Source organism: Antechinus flavipes, chromosome 4 (genome assembly GCF_016432865.1).
Source record: "Antechinus flavipes isolate AdamAnt ecotype Samford, QLD, Australia chromosome 4, AdamAnt_v2, whole genome shotgun sequence".
Lineage (NCBI taxonomy): Eukaryota > Metazoa > Chordata > Mammalia > Dasyuromorphia > Dasyuridae > Antechinus > Antechinus flavipes.
Genome location: NC_067401.1, coordinates 191,727,429 through 191,753,396, shown reverse-complemented (window position 1 = coordinate 191,753,396; position 25,968 = coordinate 191,727,429). Strand labels below are relative to the sequence as shown.

General features: G+C 36.1%; 2 protein-coding genes across 2 annotated transcripts in view; one reads left to right on the top strand and one right to left on the bottom strand.

Moving 5' to 3' along the window:
* Nucleotides 1–768: 768 nt before the first annotated feature.
* On the top strand, nucleotides 769–23,439 carry LOC127561149 (ubiquinol-cytochrome-c reductase complex assembly factor 2). Its single transcript, XM_051996415.1, has 4 exons — nucleotides 769–945; nucleotides 20,866–20,940; nucleotides 21,603–21,672; nucleotides 23,265–23,439. Exons 1-4 carry the CDS (start codon nucleotides 808–810, stop codon nucleotides 23,360–23,362), a joined length of 381 nt encoding a protein of 126 aa, XP_051852375.1. The 5' UTR covers nucleotides 769–807; the 3' UTR covers nucleotides 23,363–23,439.
* A 643-nt stretch (nucleotides 23,440–24,082) lies between these two features.
* Nucleotides 24,083–25,968, bottom strand: part of ITPR3 (inositol 1,4,5-trisphosphate receptor type 3) — a 117,685-nt gene continuing 115,799 nt past the window's right edge. Inside the window, exon 58 of the mRNA XM_051996406.1 lies at nucleotides 24,083–25,444. Coding sequence (XP_051852366.1) covers nucleotides 25,376–25,444 — 69 coding nt within the window. The 3' untranslated portion in view covers nucleotides 24,083–25,375. The remainder of the gene's footprint in view (nucleotides 25,445–25,968) is intronic.

Here is a 25,968-nt window from a genome sequence, read left to right as displayed (position 1 = left end):
TTGAAAATAGTGGCAGTGGAGGCAGATGAGGAGGAAACCAAGACCTTACAAGGTTAAGTTACTTGTCCACAGTCACGTGGCTAGCAAAGTTAAGATTCAAACTCAAATCTTCTATTTCAAATGTTCATCACTTTTGCAACTATGCAGTTTTCTTTAAGCTTTTACAATTGTTTTTGCAAATGCGAGGAGGGGAGAGGTTTTTTCCTATTCCAGAGAGGCAGGAATGGCACAGAGAGAACTACAGACCTGGTTCTCTTTCCACAAAGAAAGTTTGGTACTTTTGATTTATTCTTAGTAATTAAAAAGTTCCCAGGAAGGTAAAAAAGCGGCAGCTAGATGGCGCGGTGAATACGGTGCGGGGCTTGAAGTCAGGAGTTCAAATTTAACCTCTAACACGTCCTAGCTGTGTAATCCTGGGCAAGACACTTAACCCTACTTGCCTCAATTTCCTCACCTATAGAATGAGCAAGAAAATGGCAAATCACTTCAGTATCTTTGCCAAGAAAATCGCAGATGAGGTCAGGAAGTGTCGGACACGACTAAAACCCCTGAATAACAACAGTAACAACACGGAAAGAAAAACATCAGTTAGACTGGATTCGGTTCGATTCAACACAATTTTATTGCACATAACGTGGGCAAAATAGGGACTAACAAACACGGCTGTGTAGCGCCCCTTATTGGGGCAGTCACACCAAATGGTAAGAATTGCGCATGCACGTTCATCTCCCCCATACTCCGCCTCTCCCGGCCTGGTAATCTTAGCGCGCATGCCCCTCAGAGGGGCGGCGAGTACAGGAGCCCAAGATGGCAGCCAGCCGTTACCGGCGTTTCCTCAAGCTCTGTGAGGAATGGCCTTTGGACGAGACCAAACGGGGCCGAGACTTGGGCGCTTACCTGCGGCAGCGGGTGGCGCAGGCTTTTCGGGAGGGAGAGAACACCCAGGTGACCGGACTATGGGGTCCCGCCTGAAGCGGAAAGGCGGTGGGGAAGTGGGGGAAATAAAGGGACAAACGGGAGGAAAGGGCAGAGTGCAAGGGGACAGGGTAATGCAGGTGGCGAGCTTAGCGCATGCGTACGCGGTTCTCTCAGGTAGGGGCGGGGCGAAAACGTGGTTGTAACACGTGAGAATCAGTCTCACCCCGGCACGAGTCCGGAGTAGACATCATGGGAGCTTCTCCCTGTAGGATTCTCGGCGTGTTCTGGCACCCGGCCTCATTTTCTTTCCGTAACAACTGGAGTTCCGAGAGTTGAAAGAGATTTTGGAAGTCGTATATCCCATGTGCCCATACATCCGAGAAAAAAATCTGGAAATAGAGATTGCAAGTGGCTATCCAGCCTGCCCCTTGAAGACTAATGCTGGTGGGAAACCATTCTTACCAAAGCTACCGGTTGCATTTTGTAAGGTCTCACAGTTATTAATTTTGAGCTCAAATCAATCTCTGCAATTTTTCATCTGGTGGGCCCACGCCAAAGAAATAATAAGAGCCTTTCAAATTGTTACCTTCTTAACCTGTACAGCTGTGCTTCTTAAACTTTTTCCACTGGAGACCCGTTTTTAGCAGGCAAATTTTTAAGTGACTCTGGGTATATAGGTATGTAAAATCGGTATGCAAATCAGATATTTACTAGTAATAAATCAATTTCTCCACCGGTACATTTAGTTTTGAGAAGGTTCTCAAACCATAGTTTTTAATAAGTTGGAATGTACTGGGTGCTAGTAGGTAACGCTGGAAAGCACCAGAACCGTCCTCCATCCCCCATGAAGGAAGGAAGATTGACACTGGATATAGTACTGGATTTTAGTTCTGATTTCATCATGCTAATTTGTGACAAGTCTAGATTCCAGGCTCTTCTGTTGCGAAAGGAAAGGAGTTGAGAGTGTGATCTCTTGTGATGCATCCAGCTCAACTCTTCCAATTATGTTGCACAATTCTGTGCCTGAGTCTGGTAATATTTATCCTAGATTTCACTGTTGTATTAAGTTATCTGTTCATGAACCATGAAGCACATTCAACTCTATATAAGACACTTTGTGAACTTAAAGTAAGGACAGACACATAACACATATACATACACAGAATCAACTGTTGGGGAAGTATTTAAGAACATTTAGCTATAGCCACTTAGTATTTAACTTCTTTATGCCTCAATGTCCATATCCGTAAAATGGAGATAAGAGCATCTAACTCATAGAGGTTGGAGAATCAAATAAGATAACATGTACAATGCTCTTTGCAAACCTTAAAGTACATAAATGCTGATATTATTATTATTATATTACTGTTTATCCCTGATTGAGTTGGCTTACAATTTCTTTTCTATTAAAATTGATAACACTGCAGTACCCCCTCCCATATCACTTTGTATATTTTTATATTTACTTCTTTGCTTCTCTGTTTTCCTCCAGATAGAATGTTTGTCTAATGTTGTTTTGTTTTTGTCTTGGAATGCCCAGCCCCTAGTACATTATCGGCAGATAGCAGATGAATGATAAATAAGAGACTTGTCTACCTTCTGTGACCATATGACTTGATCAAAAAATATCAGTGCTACTTTGTAATGCAATACAAATCCCAGAGTAGATCATATTGGGCCACATCTACAGCTCTTCTGCTTTATTCTGATTGCTGATCCTAGATCACTTTATCATCATTGCATTGTAATGAAAGCAGTATAGCTTTATTGTTCATTGTTCTGTTATTGTAGTTTTTTTTCTTTTTAAGTTAGTCTCGGCATATGTTTGGTAGTTATATTCATTTTAACCAGTCTAACAATACAGAGCTTTTTAAACTTTTTTCAATTTTGACTCCTTTTCACCCTACAAATTTTTGCATGACCCCTGGTATATACATATATAAAATAGGTATACAAGTCAAACACTGATAATAAATATGGGATTATGATCCACAGTTTAAGAAGCTTTTATTTAGTAGATAAAAAACTGGAATTGGAATTAGAAAGGTTCAAATTCTAAAACTACTACTTACTAGCTATGTGAATATGACAAGTTCTTTATGTATCTGAGAGATAAAGCAACTAAAATTTATCTCTGAAATTGAACTAGGGGTAGTTCCCACACTATGGACAGTCAAGATGACTCAATGGATAGAGTGTTAAGCCTGGAGTCAGGAAGACCAGACTTCACATCTCACTTCTGACGCTTTCTAACTGTCATACTGGGCAAATCTCTTAAAATCTGTTTGCTTCAGTTCCTGCATCTGTAAAATGAGAATACTTCTCAGGGTTGTGAGAATGAAATGAGATAATATGTATAAAGCATTTAACACAATGTCAAGCACATAATAAGCATTATCTAAATGTTAGATATTATAATTATGAAGATGATGAATTTTTAGAATTTCAATCAGCTAGGATCTGTATTAAAAAAAAAAAAAAAAAGATTCTAGTCCCACATGCCCTGCAAATGTCTAGTTAAAAACCTCTAGAAATGGAAAAACTGCTCTCTCCTTACACTCCTCCATTTGGGGCAGTTTTAATTTTGAAGTTCTTTCTGACATCAAGCCAAAATTGGCTTCTTTGTAATTTCTTCTCATTGCTTCTAGTTCTAATCCTTGGCTCCAAATAAGATGAGCAGGAGCTGAATAGTCATTTTTCCAGTAGGTTATAAATACTGGTTTCTTTGGGATATGGATTAGCCACTAAATGGCTAATGACGTCCCTTACAACTTTTAAATTATGTAATCTTTCGAATCGCATATATCTAAAGATATGACATCTCTCAGATACTTAAAAGATAATTATGATTTCTCCTCCCCACTCTCCTTTTCAGGGTGAGTATTAGTGTCTTCATCTTTTCATCAGTTGCTTACTCTAATAATTATGTGGACTCAAGGGCCCTCACTATTGTGTTTACCCTCCTCTGCATACACTCCAGCTTAATAATATCCTTCATAAACTATGATGACCAGAATTAAACATAATCTTCCTCTTCCAGAATATTTCAGTTCCTAACATATAATAGGCACTTAATAAATGTTTATGTATAGACTATTTGAATAGTACCTTTTGCAGATCTGGAAGCAACTATAGGCTATGCCAAATTTTAAACTTCAACTTCATTTTTGCATTGAAAGATGCATAATTGAAAATAATGCTCCAAATTTATAGCATTAGGTTCAGTTCTAACCATGTCAAAGTACAAAGGCACGATAAGTTCCTATTAGATCACGTTAGGTTTTTTTTTTTTAAGTCTATTTTACCACAGTGTTGATGTATACTGTTATGCTAAGTCCCCAGATCTTTCTCAAAACAACTGCTAGACCTGACTTCCCATCTGTTACTTGATAAAACTAATTTTTGGATCCAAATGTGAGTCTTTACACTGTCTGTATTCAATTTCATGATGGTAGATATCCAGCCCAATACTCTAGCTAGCCTATGTCAAGATCCATTTAGAACCTGATTCTCCCAACTTTATGCCATCTGCATATTGGATAAAGATGTTATCTAATCATTTTTCCAAGTTTGATAAAAATGTTCATCACACAAAATCAAGCCCTGATCCTTTCTCTGACCTTTGGTTGCAACTCTAAATGTCTGAGGCAGGATTTGAACTCCACACCAACATTCTGTTTGCTGTTCACTGAGGATCAAGAGAGCCATCTCTAAAAGATGGCATGTGAACTGAGCTTTGAAGAAAGCTGGGAATTCTGAGGCAGAGGGGAGGGGAAATAATTCTAGGAATGAGAGAGAAGAGAGAGAAACATAAAAGGTAACATGCTTAGTTCTGGAACTAGTAAATAGACATATTTGGCTAATGTGTAGTGTGTGGAGGAGAGAAACATGCACTGATCTCGAAAACAAAGGGTAAAGGTCTTTAAAACCAATGGAGGAATTTGTATTATCTGAATCAAAAGGAATCCCCTGAAGCTTTTTGATTAAGAGAATGACATGGGCAAAAACCTATGCTTTAGGAACTGTATGGAAAAATCTAGGAGAACCAAAAGGAAATGATTTATCTTCCAGGTGAGAGGTGAAAAGAAGTGAATTGATGTAAGGTTTTATCGGTAAAGAATTGACAAAACTTGGCATGTGTCAGTATGGAATAATATGGGGAAGGATCAAGAAGAGTTCTTGAGATTGTGAATGTAGATAACAGAAGGGATGATGCACTCAACAGAAATAGTAAAGAAGGGAGAATTTGGAGGGAATGATTACTTCTCTTTGGGACATACTGAATTTGAGCTGCCTATAGGACACTTAGCTGTAGGAAATAAGTGTTTGGAAACAATAAATGCCCAATCATTTTTTCGTTTTTTCCTTTTTCTTTTTTCTTTTCTTTCTTTTTTTTTTTTCCTGAGGCAATTGGGGTTGAGTGACTTGCCCAGGGTCACAGAGCTAGGAAATGTTAAGTGTCTGAGGCCCATTTGAACTCAGGTCATCTTGACTTAAGGGCTGGTGCTCTATCTACTGTGCCACCTAGCTGCTCCTGCAGGCCCAATCATTTTTAAGATAATTTTGACAGGTTTAAAAAAAAAATAAAGTGGGGCTGTACTACTTTTTAAAAAGCCATACCAAGATTAATGGGAAGAATATTCATTTATTCAAAAGGCATTTATTAACCACTTGCTATGTGGTAGGTGCTAGTACTCTCAAAGGGCTTTTTTTTTTTAACTTTATACCAAAGTGATGGTTCTGAGTTAAAGCAACAAAAAAGCACTCTACATATTCTCTTTCTCCTCTTCCCTCCCTTCCCTGGCAAGATCAGATTTATAAAAGAAATCTGCCTAACAAGAAATTGTCATTTTTTTCTAATTATAATATTTTGTGAACTATGATAACACCTGCTCACATGTAATATTGTGCCATCACAGAACACTTTCCGAACATAAATTATGGAATTTAATCACTTTCATTTTTTGAGGTAAACATTGCAAAATATCATTGTACCCTTTTTAGAGATAAAAAAAGAAACAAAGAGATTACATAACTTGTTCACAAATGGCAGAACTTGGTGCCCTCATTTATTAAAAATGAAGATAACAGTCACAGAAAGTCAGCCTCTTTGGGGCAAAGGGGATTCAAATGTTGCCTTAAGGAACACTTTTTTTCCTAAATTTTTTTACACTTAATATTTTTTCTAATTACATGTAAGGATATTTTTCAACATTCATTTTTGTAAGTTTTGAGTTTTAAATTTTTCTCTCTCCTTTTTCTCCTCCCCAAGACTGTAAGCACCGAGTTATACATGTACAATCATGTTAGACATATTTCCATATCGGTCATATTGTGAAAAAGAATCAGGACAAAGGGGGAAAACTAGAAGAAAAAAAAAAAAAACGAAAAACTAATTTTTATTTTTATTTTTTTAAAATAACTTTTTATTGATACAACTCATGCCAGGGTAATTTTTTACAACATTATCCCTTGCATTCACTTCTGTTCCGATTTTTCCCCTCCCTCCCTCCACCCCCTCCCCCAGATGGCAAGCAATCCTTTACATGTTGAATAGGTTACAGTATATCCTAGATACAATATACGTGTGCAGAACCGAACAGTTTTCTTGTTGCACAGGGAGAATTGAATTCAGAAGGCATAAATAATCCAGGAAGAAAAACAAAAATGCAAGCAGTTTATATTCATCTCCCAGTGTTCTTTCTTTGGGTGTAGCTGCTTCTGCCCATCTTTGATCAAAAAACTAATTTTTAAAAAGTGAAAATAGTATGTTTCAGTCTGCATTCAGACTCCATAATTCTTTCTGGATGTGAATATCATTTTCCATCAAAGGTCTTTTAGATTTATCTTAGATCACTATTGCTGGGAAGAACTATGTCTATCATAGTTGATCATCTTACAGTGTTGTTAGTATGTACAATATTCTCCTGATTCTGCTCCCTTCACTCAGCATCAATTCATGTAAGTCCAGATTTTTCTGAAATCTATATAAATAAATTTCTTATACAACAATAATACTTCACTATAGTCATATTCAGCCATTCCCAACTGATGCATATCCACTCAATTTCCAATTCTTTGCCACCACAAAAAGCTGCTATAAATATTTTTGTACACGTGGGTCCTATTCCCTTTTTTATAATCCCATTGGGTTACAACTTAGTAGTAATATTGCTGGACCAAGGAATGTGCACAGTTTTATAGTCCTTTGGGCATGGTTCTAAATTGCTCTCCAGAATGGTTGAATCAGTTCACAACTCACCAACAATCCCCTCCAACATTTATCATTATCTTTTCCTGTCAGCTTAGCCAATCTGAGAGGTATGAGGTAGTTCTTCAAAGTTCTTTTAATTTGCATTTTTCTGATCAATTTTGATTTAGAGCATTTTTTCATATATATACCAAAGATAACTTTAATTTCTTTATCTGAAAATTGCCTGTTCATATCTTTTGACCATTTATCATTTGGGGAATGACTTGCATTCTTATAAACTTGACTCCATTCTCTATATATTTTAGAAGTAAAGCCTTTTATGAGAAACACTGACTGTAAAAATTGTTTCCCACCTTTCTGCTTTCCTTCTGATCTTGATTGCATTGGTTTTGTTTGACACATCTGTTAATAATGTTGTTAGAGTGAAACAGGACAATGTAGTATATCTACACTGTTTATGTGAAGATGGAAAGCCTTTTCCTAGGAGAATGATTGAAATGATTTTTATCTTGTCATTTTTATTTCTAAAAACTTTGGTTTATTTCTCTTGAAGAAATATTTATTAAACTCTTACTAGCTTCAAGAAGCAGGGATACAAAGATCAACAAGGCTTAAGGCCTGTTCTCAAGGGCCTTCCTAGGAAAAATACAATATATACATGTATATAATGTAAGAAAGAGGGTGATTAGGCAAAAGAACGAAAAAAAGTCTAGGAAAATATAAGAAGGGATGGGAATACTTTTATCTGAATAATCAAAGAAAGCTTCATGTAGAAGACGAACTGAGGCTTGAGGAAAGGGAGTAGTTTTAACAGGAATTGATAAATTGCAAGCACAGCAAACAGCCTTTGAAATGAATAGAGGCAGGAAAAAGCAGGATGATTTTTTTTAAAAATTGGTAGTCTAATTTCTGGTTTGTCTAAAATATATGTGTTTATTTTATTGAGTGACAGAAAGATCCCTGAAAGATCCTTTACTGTAAATCCTCTATAATGCAAGCTTCCCATCCTCACAACATGCATTGTACATATTTACTATCAGCATCTTTTCCTTGTCAATCCTTTCCCTGACCATAGGTAGAGACCTATGTAAATTCCTTCTTATCTTTTAAGATCCTTTACAATCCTTATTTCTTTGGAGGGCTTCATTAATTTGATCAATTAATTTCTTTGGAGAACTCCTCTCCATGAACACTTTCCTCCCTCTCACACTCCCATCATTTGTTAAATCTTATGAATTTCATCTCTAAGCATCTCTTATATTTTCCTCCTCCTCTGCACCCAGACAACCTAATCCATTCTATCATTATCTCCTGAACCCTGGGTCTGACCTTGTCAGGGCTTCCCCTCACTTACAAGTCATCTTTAATGTCCTGATTTAATATTAAAATGCAAACTCTTCATCCTGGTTTTTTAAGCCCTCCACATACTGTCTTCCACTTACCCTTTGAGATTTATTTTATATTACTTCTTTTCATGCATTTAGAGTCCCAGTCATACTTCCTTCTAGCCAAACTTTACATGTTACATTGCATTTCTGCACCAGTTACCCTCTATTCCTAGACACATTTCTTCAGCCCTTTAAAATCCTAACCTTCCTTTAAACCACTTTCTACCAAACCTTTGCTGATCTCCCCCAATTGCTCTTGTTCCCTCCTAAAATTATGGGATATGTAAATTTAGGAACACATAGTTTGCAAGAACTGTTTTTGTTTGTATATCCTCAACACTTAGCATTTGTTTTCTATAATTCCTCAGTTCCTACTATTGTGTCTTTGACATGGCATGTGATTAATATTTATTAAACTCCAAACTCAAATTTCACCTCGTCTATGGAACCTTTTCTATAACACCATCTCTATTATTCCTTTAACATTTAGCTTATATAACCTTATGTTATTGTTTAAATGTATGTCTTGTCTTCTCTACTAGACCATAAGTGTCTAGGAAGGTTCCTTGTTTTATATTTCTTTGTCATTTACATTTTTTTATGTCTGTATGACACTATGTCTAGCATAGTACACATAAGAGGTGACATGCTCAATAAGTATTTTAATAGAAAGCATAAAGATTTTATAAAGGAATGAACTAATTATAGAAATTCATTACCAAATAACGAAAGCCTTTCCTTCCTAGATTCTCATGGACTGAATTTACCTTAATTAGCAAAGCAGTTTACTATACCCTTTTTCAAAAGTACTTTTATTTTTTTGTATATATACAACTGATTTACCAGTTGCTATTGATATCCAGAATTCAATTTTGGAAAGTGAAATCAGTACCTGTGGCATTGGGGTAGATTTGTATATATGTTTAGTATGGTAAAGAGAAATTTACTGACAGCTGAGCAGGAAAAATGCAAAAGGAGCAAAAATAGAGCCATAAAGGACATTTTGTCAGTTGAACATCTATTTTATTCACGTTTAGTGAGCATTGCTGAATTTTTTATAATGCTACTATTGCTGCCTTTTTTCAGATCTAGTACATCTGTTAGTCCTAAAGTGTCAGTACTCATTATGTATTAACATAAAATCAAATAATCTAAAGCTTACAAGTGATATTTATAAATGTTAACAACATGTATCACATGCAAAAAAAATGTTTATTCTAAACTGTTGGAATTAGCTTGCTGCTTGTATTGGAATTCTCCCAAAGTAAGATAATTTTTTATGTTTGACTTTGAAAGGGAACATAGACTTGGCCATTTCTTTTTAAGCAGTTAGTAGTACTTGTAATTCTCCAAGAACTCTCCCAGAAACTGATTCCTTCTTCCCTTATCTCTATTCCTATTGATAATGCTACCTAGCTAGTTGACACCCTTCTGGCCTGCCATTGGTGACTTGAAATGTGTGACTGGAGAATAATAGCTAAGTAACTTAACTCTTTTTAAATATTTTCATTGAGGGGGCAGCTAGGTGGCACAGTGTATAGAGCACTGGCCTGAAGTCAGGAGGACATGAGTTCGTATCTGGTCTCAGACACTTAAAACATCTTACCTGTGTGACCCTAGGCAAGTCACTTAACCCCAACTGCCTCAGCAAAAATATTTTTTTCATTGAATATTATACACCATACAAGTTGTTTAAGACTCTGCCTCTTTGCCCTAGAAGAGAGTACATTTCATTGCTCTAACTAAATTCTGATTTTAGTACCTAAGAAAATTTCAAGAAGCCTAAGTTAGTTAAAAAAAAAAAAAAAAAATCACAGGATTTCAGAATTGCAAGGGACGTTAGTAACTACTAGTTCAATTCATATCCCCAAAAGAATTCTCACTACAACATATATAAGTGATCATCCAGCCTTTTCTTGAAAATTTCAGGGAGGAGAACCCACCTTAGGCAACTGTTTCTAGATAGCTCTAATTATTAGGAAGTTTTTTGTAACATAAATCTTTAATTGGCTTTTTTGTGACTTCTCTCCATTGTTCCTAGTTCTTCCCACTGGACTTCCACAAGATCAAATTTAATCCCTCTTCAGAATGACCTTCAAGTATTTTAAGATCTCAATGCCTTCAACTACTACCTCTCCCTCCTACTTTCTCTTTTCTAGGTTAAATATGCCTAGTTCATTTAACTTGGGTTCGTGAACCAGAATTCTTCATTATTTTAATTCACCATTAAAGAGAGCTAGATGATGTAGTAGATGCCAGGAATCAAAAAGACCTCTGGTGCAAATCTATCTCACATGCTTATTGACTGTGTAACTCTGGACAAGTCACTTAACCTCTGTCTGCCTCACTTTTCTAATACATACTATATGGATAATAACAGCACCTACATCTCAAGATTATTGTAAGGATGAGTTTGAGATAATATTTGTAAAACAATTTGCAAACTTTAAAGCGATATGTTAATGCTAGCATTGGTCCAACTCTGCCACTCTCTAGATTGCCAGTATCCTTTCTAGAATACAGTACCCAAAACTGAACACAATACTGTGTGTAACCTGGTCAAATCTACATCTGAATTATCACCTCCATATTCAGCTTAGTATTATAACAAGGGACAGCTAACAAGACTTTATCCCAAATCACTTACATAACATTTGAACAACTGTAGAAATTGAAGCAGAAATAAAAGAGTTTAGATTAGAAAGAGCTTAAAGAAAGAGAATATAATTAATAATTGTTATGATGGCAGAATGCCAAACAGGATGTGGATGAAGAGCTCTTTAAAGACATTTGTAGAAGGTGAAATTGGGTGATTCAAGGAGAAACTTAATTAGAAGGAAGCAGAGTCAGAGGGTATGAATTGTATGCCCCCAGACTTGGAAATAAAGTGAAAAAGATGATAAGAATGTTGGGTTGAGAGGAAGGTTGGGACTAGCAGATGATCAGAGCTCTTCATGGTTTTTTAAGCTATACAGTTTGACTAGGTGCCATAAATCATAATGGACAGCATTTCTCGAGTGTTTTAAGTTTTACAAAGCACTTTGCATGTATATATCTGACTAATAAAGTTCCTGAAAGTCTTCCACTAGTTTTTTTAATATGTTGAGATTACTAATAAAACACTTAAGCTTTTGTTTCCCATTCTTATGTATTATTTATCTACCTTCTTTTTTCAGTCATACATATCCTTGATGTCATCTCGTAGGCCAGTTCTTACCCATAAAACATCACCAGTGACATGCTGGAACTTATAACTTATAAGTTATTCCATTTTCCTTTAGAGTACCTGCAGTTTTCACTCTTCTGAGCTATAATTCACAGGCAATTTACATTACCTGGAGAATTACTTGATTGGTTAGTAGTTGTCCTTTATTCTCAGAGAGGACCTGAATGACACCATTGTCAGAATCAAAGCCACAGATTAGGCACAACTAGTCCATAAGAACACAAAGTGGAGATGTCAGAATTTGTGCATCTTATGTTTTTTTTGAGCTACTACAATAATGCTTTCCTCATAGAATATGGCACCTTCTTTGATTCAGGCAGACCATGACTCTTTTACCAGTGCTTCCCAAGTCATGTAATCTATTCCAAAGTTCTTTGGAGAGAGCTTGAGGATGTCCTTGTATTGCTTCTTCTGACTTCTCTCTGAGTACCAGCCCTGTGAGCTCTCCATAAAATAGTATTTTAGGGAAATGTATATTTGGCATTTGAACAACATGGCCAGCCCATGAGAGTCATACTCTCTGCAGGAGAATTTGAATGCTTGGCATTTTAGCTCAAGAAAGTACCTCATTTTGATGTTAGAGATGAAATTCTCTCCAAACCAGGCTTCTCAACTAAGAATCTTGATCATTTTGGGTCTAAAGTGCCTATAAGGATATTTTTATATGCAAATTCACTGGGCTATTCATTCTATTTTATTGTATGTCATTAGTAAATGTCAACAAGCATTTATTAAGTGCCTATTACATGTCCTCAAGACTTAGTGCTACTTGTGGTCCTAATATGTCAGTGGTTTCCATTAAATCAGGATCAACAACATATACATATAAAAGGATGCACAAAATATATACAGATAATTTATGAAGAGAGATATGAGCAAATGGAGAATTCAGGAAAGATTTCATGGAGAAGATAGTACTGTAAGTAAGGCCTTGAGGAGGAACTACCTTACAGTCATGAGAAGCAACCAGTGCAAAGAATGGAGTGGGAGGTAGAGGACTGCCCATGAGGAACATAAGAATGCCAGATTGGCTAGAAAGAAGGGAAGTAATATATAATACTCTATACCAGAAAGGTATAAATTAGCTAATATATACTTTTTTACTATAATGTTTTTCTAGTGTACACAGTTAAACTAATCTCATGTGAATAATCAATTACATATTTCACTGAGGAGATGCTATATTGTTTTAGAGGTTGCTGGAATTAATACTATGCCATAAGCAGATGTGCAGATGGGAACCTTTAGAAAACTTCACCATCAGTAGGGAAGCCTTCAGGTTAGGATCAATCAGTGATCATATATTAACAACTTGATGGTGTGTGTCAATCAATGAGGACACAGAAGTAAAAGTAAAATTGTTGTTACCCTCAGAAGCTTACATTCTAGAGGGAGAGGCAACATGTACATATATATAATATAATTAAAGGGCCCAGCAGCCAGAGAAATTTGGAAAAGGATGTAAAAGTTGATGTTTGAGATGAATTTTAAAGGAAATTTTAGATGAACTTTAAAGGAAACACAGCTCAAAGGCAGAAGTGAAGGGGAGTGTTATAAGGGAAAACCAGTGCAAAACAATAAAATGAGAAATGAAGTGTAATATGTATGGCATGGCAAGGTTAATTTAGTTGCTCTGTAGAGTGCAGGAAGAGAAGTTAAGGTTGGAAAGATAGGTTGTAACCATGTTGTAAAGGACTATAAAAGCTTATATTAGATTCTAAAAGCAATATGGAGCTATTGAAATTTATTGACATAAGGAATGACAAGGTCAGACCTGTTCTTTAAGAAAAGAACTTTTATCAGCTGTGTGGAAGATGAGTTGAAGTAGAGAGACTTGAGGCAAGGAAGCCAATTAGGAGGCTAGTATTAAAATAATTCAGGTGAAAAGATGATAAGAACCTGAACTAGGATGACAGCTGTGTAAGTAAAGAGAAGGGATAGATATAAACGATATTGAAGAGTAAAAATAACAAGTTTTGTCAACTGACAGGGTACGGAGTGGGGGAAAGTGAGGAGAGAATAATGTCAAGATTTAGAATCTGAATAAGTAGGAAAAAAAGTAGTCCCTTCTACTGAAATAGGGAAGATCAGAAGAGGGGTTAATTTTAAATAATAAGATAATGAGTTCTGTTTTGGACTTGTTGAGTTTAACATGCCTATCTCTTTCAGTTTGAAATACCTAATGGACAGTTGAAGATAAGCAACAGAAGCCCAGGAAAGAGAGTGGTACTGAGTATATAGATCTGACAATTTTCTGTTCAGACAAGATAATTAAACCCATGGGAATTCAAATGTCACCAAATGAGAAAAATAAAAGAGTATATCTTCCAAGACACTAATGAACCCTTCAGATGAGCATATCTTCTAATTTAATACTTTTTTGGTGTATGTTCATGCTCAGTAGATTGTAGAACAAACTTATTTCACTTATATCTGTAATAAAATTATGTATTATTTTCACACATGGGGCAGTAGATCATATTTGAGAAGAGTTATTTAAGTGAAATTTTGTTCTACCAAGTCTTTTTTTTATATATACCATAAATAAGGGATAATGGGTAAATGGAGTATTCCTAGCATTTCTCAGTTAGTTCTGTGTTATTGCAAATATGTTGGAGTTTTTTTGAAAAAGAAACCTGCTTTGCTTCTCTTCTCAGAGGCTGGGATATCTTGTTGTCAAATATATAGTTCTTGCTAGCATAAGTCATTCTTTAAATATTTTATGGGAAAATATTCTAAAATAAGCACTTGTTAGACATTTTCTAGAGATAAGAAAACATAGTAAATGAGGAGTGAGAAGCAGGTAAACTATTACTTATAATTATTTCCATTCTTTTGTCATATCTACACACACCCACACACAAATAAATGAAGGACATCTAATCCAATTTTAAAAGTGTAAATCATCACTAAAAAATCATCTTCTAAATTTCATAAACACTTTCTCATTTAGTACTTCAGGTTATAGTCCTAGAAACTGAAGCTAAAAGCGCTCTCAAAGATCATATTTTGATAACTAGATTTCAGTATAATTAGTTTACTTTGTCATTTTTTTTTAATTTTATGCATTTAAAAGCGTATTATGAAAGGGGGGCGGTGGGTCATAGGCTTTATCAGACTGCCAAAAGGATCCATATCACAAAAAAAGGTTAAGAATTCTTGATCTTATCTAACTCTTTCATTTTTCAAATTAAGAGGCTAAGGCCCAAATATTTAGGATACCCAAGAAGTAACTAACAGAATGAGCTAGGGCACTCTCACATCAAATTGAGAACCAGGATTTCTCTAAACAGATTTCTTAATTTTTGAAAGGGAAAAGAACAAAGTGGATTAGATGAAAGGAAAAAAAAAATTACAATCTAAGGGGTGCCCATTAGTTTGACTGAACAGATTGCCATATGAATATAATAGGAGGTCAGTGATTCTTGAGTAGAATGAACTTGATGTAAAATAAAGTCAGCAGAACTTAGGAGAAAGTTGATACAAGGACAATATTGCAAAGAAAAACAACTTTGAAAGACTTTAAAACTTGTGCAATAATCAGCCATGTCTCTTTATACGAAGCATGAGACAGAAAGTAATGTGTTAAATTTTTTAGATAACATTTTAAATGGAGATTTGTGGTTTTAAATATAATCATAAATGGCATTGCTTTGGTGACTGTTTAAGTTCAGAATTAAATTTTATCTTAAAACAGCATCTGACTCCAATTCCATTCTATTGCATCACTAGTATTTAGGGTACAAATGTGGTGATTTCATTATTGTCATGAGTCTAGTTAATAGAAATGCTATTGGTAGAGATTCCTTCCATTTCATATCTATTTTTTGTCCTCACAGTTTCATTGTAACATTTCATGTTACCTGCATGATCTGGTCTGGTAGCTTCTCATGCAAAATTATCTGTTATATTTTCTGCTGAGTGGTTTCTTTTGATAATGAAGCAGCACTATTCATCATTATTCATCATTTTCTGTCATCTTTCTCAATGTTTTTCAAATATGCTTGTACTCTTAAGTTATTGTTGCCTTTGGCTAACATGTCTTTCTACTTAAAGAGAAAATGTTTGATGGCTAAGACATTTTCTAGGCCCTTTTGGTCTCCTTATAGCAGCTGTTTTGTGTTAGTTAAACTTTTCTAAAAAATGATGATAGCATATAAAGTAGGTCTTTATTTTTGTCCATTCTTCATAGTTCACAGCTCATTCAAACTTTTTCAGGGTAAAGCCAAAATCATATACACTATCTGTTTACCTCTTTCTTTTATTTGGAATTACTTTGCCCTAAATCATTTAAAGATAATAGTTATTCCAGTTACCTCAGTTTACAGAGAAGGGAGCCAGGTTCCAGAGATTTCAGTGACTTGTCCAAGATCACACAGGTAGTAAACATCAGAAGTGGATTTTGAACTTGTCCTGCCTCCAGAATCAGTTCTTCCTCTCTCCTCTCTTCCCTCTCCCTTCTTTCCCCCCTCTCCCTTTTCTCATTTGCTTTTCTCTTGTCTCTCTCCATTTCTACATCTGACACATGTGTCTCTCTTCCTTCATTTTCTCTTTCTCTCTTCTCCCTCTATCTCTGTCTTTCTGAATGTCTGTCTCGTCTCCTCTCCCCCCATCCCCCAAGAATGGCTGACTGATAATTTTTTGATTTGCAAGCACAATCCAAAATTTCAGAGAAAAGAATGAGTAGATTTTCATTAATTAGTTTTTGGGGAAGGCCACCCAAAGATGTCCAAGAATGGAATTCTGAAGGCACAAAGAAACAGTTCCATTGAGGTAAAAAGATAGGGTTTGTCTGAAGGAACCAATGTGAATAAACAGAGAACTCACCAATTTGCTAATCAAGACCATATTGTAAGAATGAATAGGAGTATAGCCTAGTCCTGTAAACATCATCAAGAATGTTAAAGTAAACTAAGATGATGGGGAAAGCTAATGATAACAGAAAATGATTTTGTTGTTGTTGTTGTTAAAACTTTTTTTTTTTTTTTTTTTGGCTGAGGTAATTGGGTTAAGTGACTTGCCCAGAGTCACACAGCCAGGAAATATTAAGTGTCTGAGGCCAGATTTGAACTTGGGTCCTTCTAACTTCAGGGCTGGTGCTCTATCCATTACACCAACTAGCTGCTTCCCCCTCCCCCCCAAAAAAGCTTTTTATTTTCAAAACATGCATGGATAATTTTTCAACACTCACCTTTGTAAAACCTTATATTACAAATCTCCCCGCTCCCCTTTTCCCCCACTCCCTCCCCTAGATGACAGGTAATCCAATATATGTTAAACATGTTAAAAACATGTGTTAAAAAGAGCCAAGTCCATCAGAATTAATCATATGATCTTCTTGTTGCCACATACAGTGAAATCCTGGTTCTAATCATTTTATTCAGCATCACCTCCAGACCACTCTGAAATCATCCTGCTGATCATTTCTTATAGAACAATAATACAGAAAAGGATTTTAAGCTTATGTTAGAAGAAAAGTGAAGAAAGGAAATTTTTGGTCAGGAAAGATGAGATGATAACAGCTGACAACCAAGAAGTCAGAGTTGATCAATTCTTATGTTCCTGTTTTCTCTGCCAAGGGAAATGACCATTACACCAGAAGTAACCAAAAGGGAATTGATATTCAAGTTAGGAGATAATATAAGCAAGCATTAAGCAGCCCATATTGAATTTCGTCACTTGACCCAAATGAATTGTACTCCTAGGATCTGAAAGAGTGGAGGGTGTAGAAAATTGCAGAAAGGAAAATGTCTTGATTTCCCCCCCCCCCCAAAAAAAAAAAAAATCTGCAAGCTATAGAGCTTGACTTCAATTCCTGGGGAAATGATTAAATGAAATTAAATATATGGTTGGTAAACATCTAGAAGGGAAGCTGGTTATTACAGATCCAGCATAGCTTCATCAAGGAACAGGTCATCCTAAACTAAATTCATTTCCTTTTCTGGCAGAATTATTAAAGAAGTAGATAAGGAGAATGTTGTAGTTGTTTTTCCTGGAATTTTAGCAAAGCTTTTGATAAAGAATCTTAAATTATTGTTATAGAGGAGATGGTAAGATGTGGTAAAGATATATCTGGAACTGGGCTGGGAGGTGGGTTTCCAGTGGAATAACCCAGGAATCTCTACTTGGCCTTGTGCTGTTTAATAGTTTTATAAATGACTTGGATATAGGGCATAGATTGCATGCTCATCAGATTTGCAGATGACGCAAGTGAGTCAGATTTCTAATATACTTGAATGGAAAGTGTCAGGATCTAAAAGGATCTTGACAGGCGTGGCTTAGGCTTTGGACTGAATATAATATGAAATTCAATAAGGGTAAGTCTTGGATACAAAAAAAATCAACTTCAAAAATACAAAGTGGGAAGGTATTGTTTGAAAGCATTTGTAACCAAAAAAATCTGGGAGTTTTAGTGGACTGCAAGCTTGATGAGTCATCAATATAATTTAACAAGCAAAAGTGCTAACTAATATTGGGCTGCAGTGAGGGAAGAAGGAAGAAAGAAACAAAATGCCTACCATATGCTAAATATTGTGCTAATTATTTTAGTACTTTAGAAACATTATCTTATTTGAAACTCACAACAATCCTGGGAGATAAGTGCAGTTTGTTCTCATTTTACAGTGAGAAAACTCAGCTAAACAGGTTAAGTGATTTGTTTATGGTCTTATGTGTCAGTTTATCTGAAGTTCAGATTTGAATTCAGTTCTTCCTGACTCCAACTTCAGACCTTTTTCTACTGCACCACATATTTGCTTTCAAATAGAGTATGCCTTCCAGTGCCACCATGTGATAACCCCCCCATCAGACCTAAGGAGAAAAATTTTTTCCAATATCTTCAGATGTTTAAAATTGAGGTCAATTGGAGGAAGGATTAGACTTTTTTTTTTTTGGTCTGTGGGTATAGAATCAGGAGCTTTGTATGGAAGTTTCAACAAAGCCAATTTGGGCTTTGTGTCAGTAAAAACTTTCTAACAGTTTAGACCTGTCCAGCAGCAGAATGATATTCCTTAAGAGATGGTGGGCTTCCCCTCTTTGGAAATCTTCAAGCAGAGACTGAACAACCACTTATCTACTATGTTTATGATAGGGATTCCTTTCAGATATGTCAGAGAAAATGGTCTTCTAGGTTCTTTGCATTTAATAAATTCTGTGATTCTGCAATTTGTTACCGATCCTTTTCTGTTCATTAAGACATTGGCAATTTCATTTTCTGTGATATTGACCACTTTCCAAATCCAGTGACTTCTAACTTTTTTCTTTAAAGACGTTTTCATGATGTACAAGCATTTATGTAGTCTGCTCGGAAGCAAACACTCAACCTGTGGGTAGCTATTCCTCCAAGTGGGGGAAGCCAGATTAAAATGTAATTGGAAAATAGTTAACAATAAATAAAAATTAATGCAACATAAATAATGTTGATATATGGTTCTCTATGTCAATATGTGACCTGCAAAAACCCTTCTATATAATTTAGTGGCTCTGTTTCTATTTGAGTTTGATATCATTTGTCTGTAACTGTTTTCTCTCATTCTTGATCCCAAATTGTTTTCTTGAAGAACTTTTGTTATCCTGTATACTTTCACAATGAGGTCACTAGTTATTGCTTAGTTTAGATAATTTTGTCAGGTTCTTCATAAAATTTCTCTACGTCCTTCTCTACATTTTCTACGATAGATATTAGTGTAATAAAATATATGTTCTTTAAATATATGAAAATATATTTTACAGTAATAAAAATTGATATAGTTATTTTAGAGTTCATTTGCTGGGATTTATCTTGAAACATTGTTGAGATAAAATAACCCCACACTATGAAAACCTGCCTCACTGTATATGATACTGTATTTCCTGTCCAGTGTTGGTCATTCTTTCATGCCTTCTGAGATACTGGAACAGTAGAGGAATTTAGCTGTACCATCCAGACTCTCTTTCTGATTCCTGTTACTCAACAGCTTCTCCTCCCTTGAGATTCACTTTGTTACCCTGTCTAAATCTTTGTTGAAATCAATTATCAAACTCCAAGTGATCCTTTCTCAAGGCATTCACTGCATGGCTTCCTCTGTATCTTACCCCTGCTCTCATATCCTAAACTTTCAGAATCTCTATTCCCAGGTCCTGAGGAAGTTAATCCACTTGTTTTAGGAGCCCTTACCTTAAAGTCCAGCCTAGATGATTGGCGACTTAGAATGTGTATCTTCCTACCCCACCATATCTGTTCACTGGTCCTAGGTACTAGACCATCTATAACTGACTTTCACATCCCAACAAATTGTCCTTCCAAGCTTTGCACGTGTAACTTCTCATGTTCCATCCCTCCTAGTTTCCACTTCTCTTTTCCTGGCTACCACTCCCCAGCATGTATTTGAATTTTTTATGTAAAAAAGCTTTTTGACAGCAGGTATTGTATACTCTGTTTGTATGCCCATTATTTAGCACAGTGCCTGGCACAGAGTAAGCATTGAATTAAAGCGTATTCATTCATTCACTTCCATGCTCTTGAACTCTGAAATTTTTGTCTTTCTTTCTCTCATGACTTCCTTCCACCTTAGTTCTTCCATTCTGTCATTGCTGCATTGGCCTTATTTTCCTCTTCTTACAATAAACACTTTCTTTAAACTGTTCACCTATATATAATGTCCTTTGCCATCAAATCTCTACCCCCTTGTTCATTTAGCCATGTCCAGCCACACTTCAATCTTAGATCACATTCTACATGTGATTTCTATTTCATAGCTACTAAATAAATGCTAAGAAAGGCAGCTCTACTGATGAGGTCTATTACAAATTTGTGTTACATAATATCAGTAAAATCATCACAATTGCGACTGCCTTTTTATTCTTTGATTTTTTTCATGATTTCAGGGAGGTGATTCCATAACAGGCATGTGAATTAGATCGAAGTAAGAGAGGGCTAAAGAAGTGGAAATATACTTGAAATGATTATCCTTTACAAGGAGCTACAGACCTGAATATATGCTTTATTTGTGCTCTGGCAATGAGCATGTCTATTGAAAAACACTTTGTTTACCTTGTATAAGTTGCTCTCCTTCATATCATGAAATTAAAGATGGCACATGGAGCTCATGTGCTCATCTCTTGGATATTTTACTTTTCAGATTGCTGAGCCTGAGGTCTGTGACGAGATGTACGAGAGCTTAGCACGACTTCATTCAAACTATTACAAACACAAGGTGAGTAGTCTATATGTTAGCATAGTTAAATTTCATTGCTTGATGGGAAAGGGGATGGTGGAGTGGTATATGAAGTGGAAACTAGTATTAATTATGGAAGATTTTTAAAGATAAATCAGTTTTGTTGAAAGTAGATACATTCATTAATTCAAATGAAGCTGCTAACAGTGTTGTCTGATACATTATTATGCCTTTGAAATAAGCAACTTGTAATTATTTCTAAAAATCACTTATTTTCTCTGATAATGTATCTGAAGCTTGAGCTTACCCTTAAATTTTATAGGAAAAAAAGAAGTTTGTTAAGCTAAAGCTCCCCATTCAGGATTATTGACAATTTCCTAAATAATGAGGAAACTTTGGAATTTAATTCCAAACTGATACTTGAATAATTAGCTTACTTTCTTCACAAAGATGTGAATCAAAATTCCAATGGTGTGAGAAAAGACTCCTCTTTCTAAATCAAGCAATACTCATCAGTCAATATGGACATTTTATTGAAGGAGGACTTGACCTTAAGGTGTTGCTGTTCTTCTTGGTGTGAATATCACTTGAGCCTCTCAGCAGCTGTAATAAGATAAGCTAAAAGGGCAAGACCTCTATAAGGGTTAATGAAGTGCAGCAGTATTGGTTAATTAACTCTTCTTTCCGTTGTTTTTGGGAAGTATCCACGCCCAAGAGACACTGGCTTCAGTGGACTGACAGTGGAAGAATGCAGGATTGTACTAGCTACAGGTACTGAAACCAGAAATGTCTTTTCTGACCAAAATGTCAATTTGGAAATGACTTTTGGGGAGGGTGAGGTGGCTCAAAGGTAATGACAGTTTCATTTTGATGTAAAGTCCTGTGGCATGGCCCAGAGGAAAATTCTGATGCTAAGGAGCTCCCTAGATAACATTTTTTGGCTTTAGAGTATGGATAAGATCAAAGACATTATTTTTAAAAAGAAAATTCATCTTTAGTCCCATTAAATTAGAAGCCTGGCAGTAGGAAACGGGAATATATGTTTGCCACGTGGAAGTAGTTGAAATTGGGGTAAAAGGAAAATAATTTCCTTTTTTGTGGTCCTAAGGGGATTTTATAAGCAATGAGGATTAAGGGGGGGTGAGGGAATCAAAAGCCATTAAAGAAACTAGTTGTGATATCCCCCTAAAATTATCTGACCCAGAGGACTTGTGCTATGGATGAAGATGTTTGAGTAGGTGTATTTTAGAGGCATTTAGAAGATACTCCCAGTGAACAAATCCTTACTGTCATTACTTCCTTTTTTTCTTTTGTCACTACGAACTTTAAGGAATGAGGTAAAGAGATTCTGGAAAATTATTGGTTTTATTGTTAGGGACATTGTATGCAAAAATAAGCTAAATTTTCAAGAAATCAAGGCCTCAAAGTTGTCTTCATTTGCTCATAGGTACCAGATATGGTGCATTGGAGACAATAATCCTTTTTATGCATTTAGCCTCTGAGCTCTAGTGGAGGGATTGGAGTTCCAGAAACATTTTGCCCTCACTCAATTAAATGAATCTTGAATCTTCCATGAGCTGGAAATATACAGTGCCAAAGTTTGTTGGTTCTTGTATTCACTGTGTTTTTCCGAATACCTATTCACTTGATAACAATGCTCTGTGTCCTGGATATTAGAATCTTTTAGCTCACCTGTACTGTTTTATTAGAAATATCTTTTTAGAGGCTATACATTTATCCAAATACCACTGGGCACATGTAGTTATCAACATTATTACAAGGATGTCATTGTGTAGGCCCTGGTGAATTTGAGCCAAGTTTGAACTTAAAATTAGAAAGGAAATGCTCTAAAGACTAACCTACTTTTTGTTAACACTCTTGGCAGTTTTTACAAGTGATGGGAAAGCAGGACTAGACCTGTGGGACCACGTGGGAAAAGATTACCTACCAGCTGCCACTAGTTCTCACTAGGATTTTAAGTTTCAGAAAATTTTCTAAAAGATTGTCATCCTTCCTTTCCATAAAAAGTGTATTCAGAATTATGATCCATCTAGTGGATAAATAACACATTTCTTAAGTATAACTATGACTTCGTTTTTCTGTGTGCATTTGTACCTCTTTTTGAACAAACTTAAGAGATAAAAACCTGCATGTCCAAAATCTGTTAATATGTGTTTTAAAACCTTCTTCACATTATTTCAATTATCTAACACTTCATTTTAAGTTAACTTTTCAGGAACACATTGCTGATATAAATTGAGGCTTATCCTTCAAAGGCCTGCAAGTAAATTCATAGTGATAGTTTACTTAATGAAATTTCTCCTTTTAGGATCTTTTCTACCTTTCTTTCTTCCCTTCTGCAGATACCTTGGAAGAATTTAAGGAAATGAATAAAGGCTTATGGAAAAAACTTCAGGATAAGCTCGCCACCAAGAGTCCAGATGAAAAGACTAAGGAGTAGCCTTTGTCTTTGTCCTCCCCATGTACATAAGTGTGAAGCCTTGTATATTGCCAAGAATAAAACTGTCCCTCCTTCCAGCTTATTGTGGGTTTGTATCCTCTTTGTGGGCTGACATCTTTAAAGGGAACCTAGTACTCCTGGTTGAAACAATCTTAATCTGAAAGGGAAAGGGAATCGAAAGGACATTTAAAATGTTCTCCAAGTCTATTCTTTGTATCAGAGAAACATCTCAGGAGGAAACCCCAAACTCAAGTAAGCTGATCTTGATAAGGGAGCCTTGGAAAAGTGTGTTTCCTGTACTGCCCTAGGAGTCCCCATCTCATAAATGTTTGGTTTTCTGTCTCCTGGAAAAAACTTTCCCACTTTGTTTTTTTGTGGCAGCTAAAGTGAAGAAGCTGAAAATAGGCTGATAATGAAAGAGGCAACATATGATGGGCTCTAGCAGAACTTAGGCCTAATTCTCAAAAATTTGGGGAATAATTTAGCCCAAGTAAAGACCAAAGATTTGTTTCTCAGCAAGATCAACTAGACATGGGTGAAAAAGTAAAATTTTACCATTGCTTCATTCAGATCAGTGACTGCAGTGGTGCAGTAGATTTGTGTGTGTGTATATATTCATGTATTATGTACATAACATAAATATGTATGTATGTGTACCCTTTTCATCTCCCCAGCCCCCAAAATCCTTTACTTTTGCCTTCTGTCAAGAGCACAATGAGATCAGGAAGCATGTAGCATAATTTTATGTAGGCAGGAACGTAGTACAAGGAAAGAGGCATCAACTTAGGAGTCAGGATCTGGATTTGAGTACCAGCTTTGCTGTTTATTACTAGTGTTACTAGTATGAAACCCTCTATGAACTTCAGTTTCTTTATAAAAATTAGTTGTCTAAGTTAGATGATCTCTATGATCTCTAAAGTTCTTTCCTATTCTATCTCCCCATAAGAATCTGAAATGACCACGAGGTCTTTGGCAAAGCAGCTGCATTGTTTTTAAGTTGGACCTCTCCAGTAGTTCCTAGCATAAGTGTTTGACCAAATAGAAAAATGTCTGAACATGCCTTTTTTTTTCCCCCTTTCTGAATAGCCATTTTAATCCTATTAAACTTTGATAAGTGTAAGAATCCTAATTTTAACATAAAGATTTGACTTCTGTTAATTTATTTAAAGCAATTAACAAATTAGTTCTCAAGAATTCTGTGAAACACCACACCAGAAAGAAAGGGGAATGGAAAGAGAAGTCACTCAGTACAAACCAGCCCTTCTCAGAAAACCTCAGAGAACTGTCATTTTCTACTGTAAACCAGGAGACAATCTCTTCCAAGGATATCAAAGGGGACTAGATAATAAGAGCAAAAACTTGTCATCCATAGGTCACTTACTCACATTGTGAATATTTGATGGGTGGGGTAGGGGGCCTGCTTGCTTGTGATTGCCCCAGGATTCAGTATTCCAGAGAAAAATGTTGAGGTCTATGGTAGATTTGAGACAACTGAGTGGGCAGGTCTGAGTCAGAATGGCATACTTGGAATAAGTTAAATAATGAAGCCCTAAAGTTAATAATAACATATTCATGCTACCTCCCCCTAAGGCATGTAGCTACCAAAATGTAGTGCCTGGAGATAAAGAGAATGACCCATTCCTAATCACCCATGTTGAGGAATAAAAATAAATTTTTAAAAGCTATTGTATTTTAAGGGATAAAGCTCAATAAGTGCTTTATCTTCTTCTAAGGCAGTAAGGTAAACTGACTCCAACTGGCTTTCCACAGCTTCACCCCCAGAATCTGCCACTGGACTGTCAGCCAGGAATCTCTCCCCCTGCTGCTGGTCAAAGCTTCTTCCATCTGGAATCTCTGACAGTGAGAGCCAGTGCTGAATTTGAATCTTGGCCCAAAGGGTTGACTCTGATGGGGCCATTCCACTAGTAGGAAGCAGAGAAAGCCAGGGCAGTAATGGTCTTTCCAATAAGAAACACTCTTCCTCTTCAATTCTTCTTGTGGAGGAGGGCAGTTTCAGCGACTCATGCAGTTCTGAACATCCACAAAGCCCATACGCTGTCTGCGTTTTCTTTGCTCTGTCATCTGAAATTAAGAGTATTCAGTTTCCATCAGGCTGTTTCCCTGTGCTCCTTGCTCCATGAGCCTCTGCTAAAAGAACTAGCTCTTTGATGTTTGTCTCTGTTAATGCTGGACAAGTGATGCCTCCTGCCCGTTCCTCTTGGACTTTCAGAAAGATTGGGAGGTTACTAAACCCCAGATCCCTGAGGGAGGATTGCCCTCTTTCCTTTAAGCTAGTTGGTCACAAATCACAACTTTTATATAGCTAGGTATATCAGCTTATGCTCAGTATCTAGAGGTACCCAGGTATATGAAAAGATGTCATCAGCTAAATGCCCTTCTTCTAAATAGGCAGACTTGAAGATCTTTGATTTATATATACTCCCAGAGAGAAAGAGAGACAGTGAAGCCCTTCTTTGAAGAGAGCAGCTCTTATTATGGTTCTGTTTTAAAATGCAAATAATCTTTGCCAGGTTAATACCTACCTGCCAGAACAACCCTAACCAATCTATCTATACACATATACTTATATATATGGATGGATGGAT

Coding starts and splice junctions, on each gene's coding strand:
- LOC127561149 (XM_051996415.1), top strand. CDS start 808: ATGGCAGCCAGCCGTTACCGGCGTTTCCTCAAGCTCTGTGAGGAATGG. Junction 20,941..21,602: donor CAAACTATTACAAACACAAG/GTGAGTAGTCTA, acceptor GTTTTTGGGAAG/TATCCACGCCCAAGAGACAC. Junction 21,673..23,264: donor CAGGATTGTACTAGCTACAG/GTACTGAAACCA, acceptor TCCCTTCTGCAG/ATACCTTGGAAGAATTTAAG.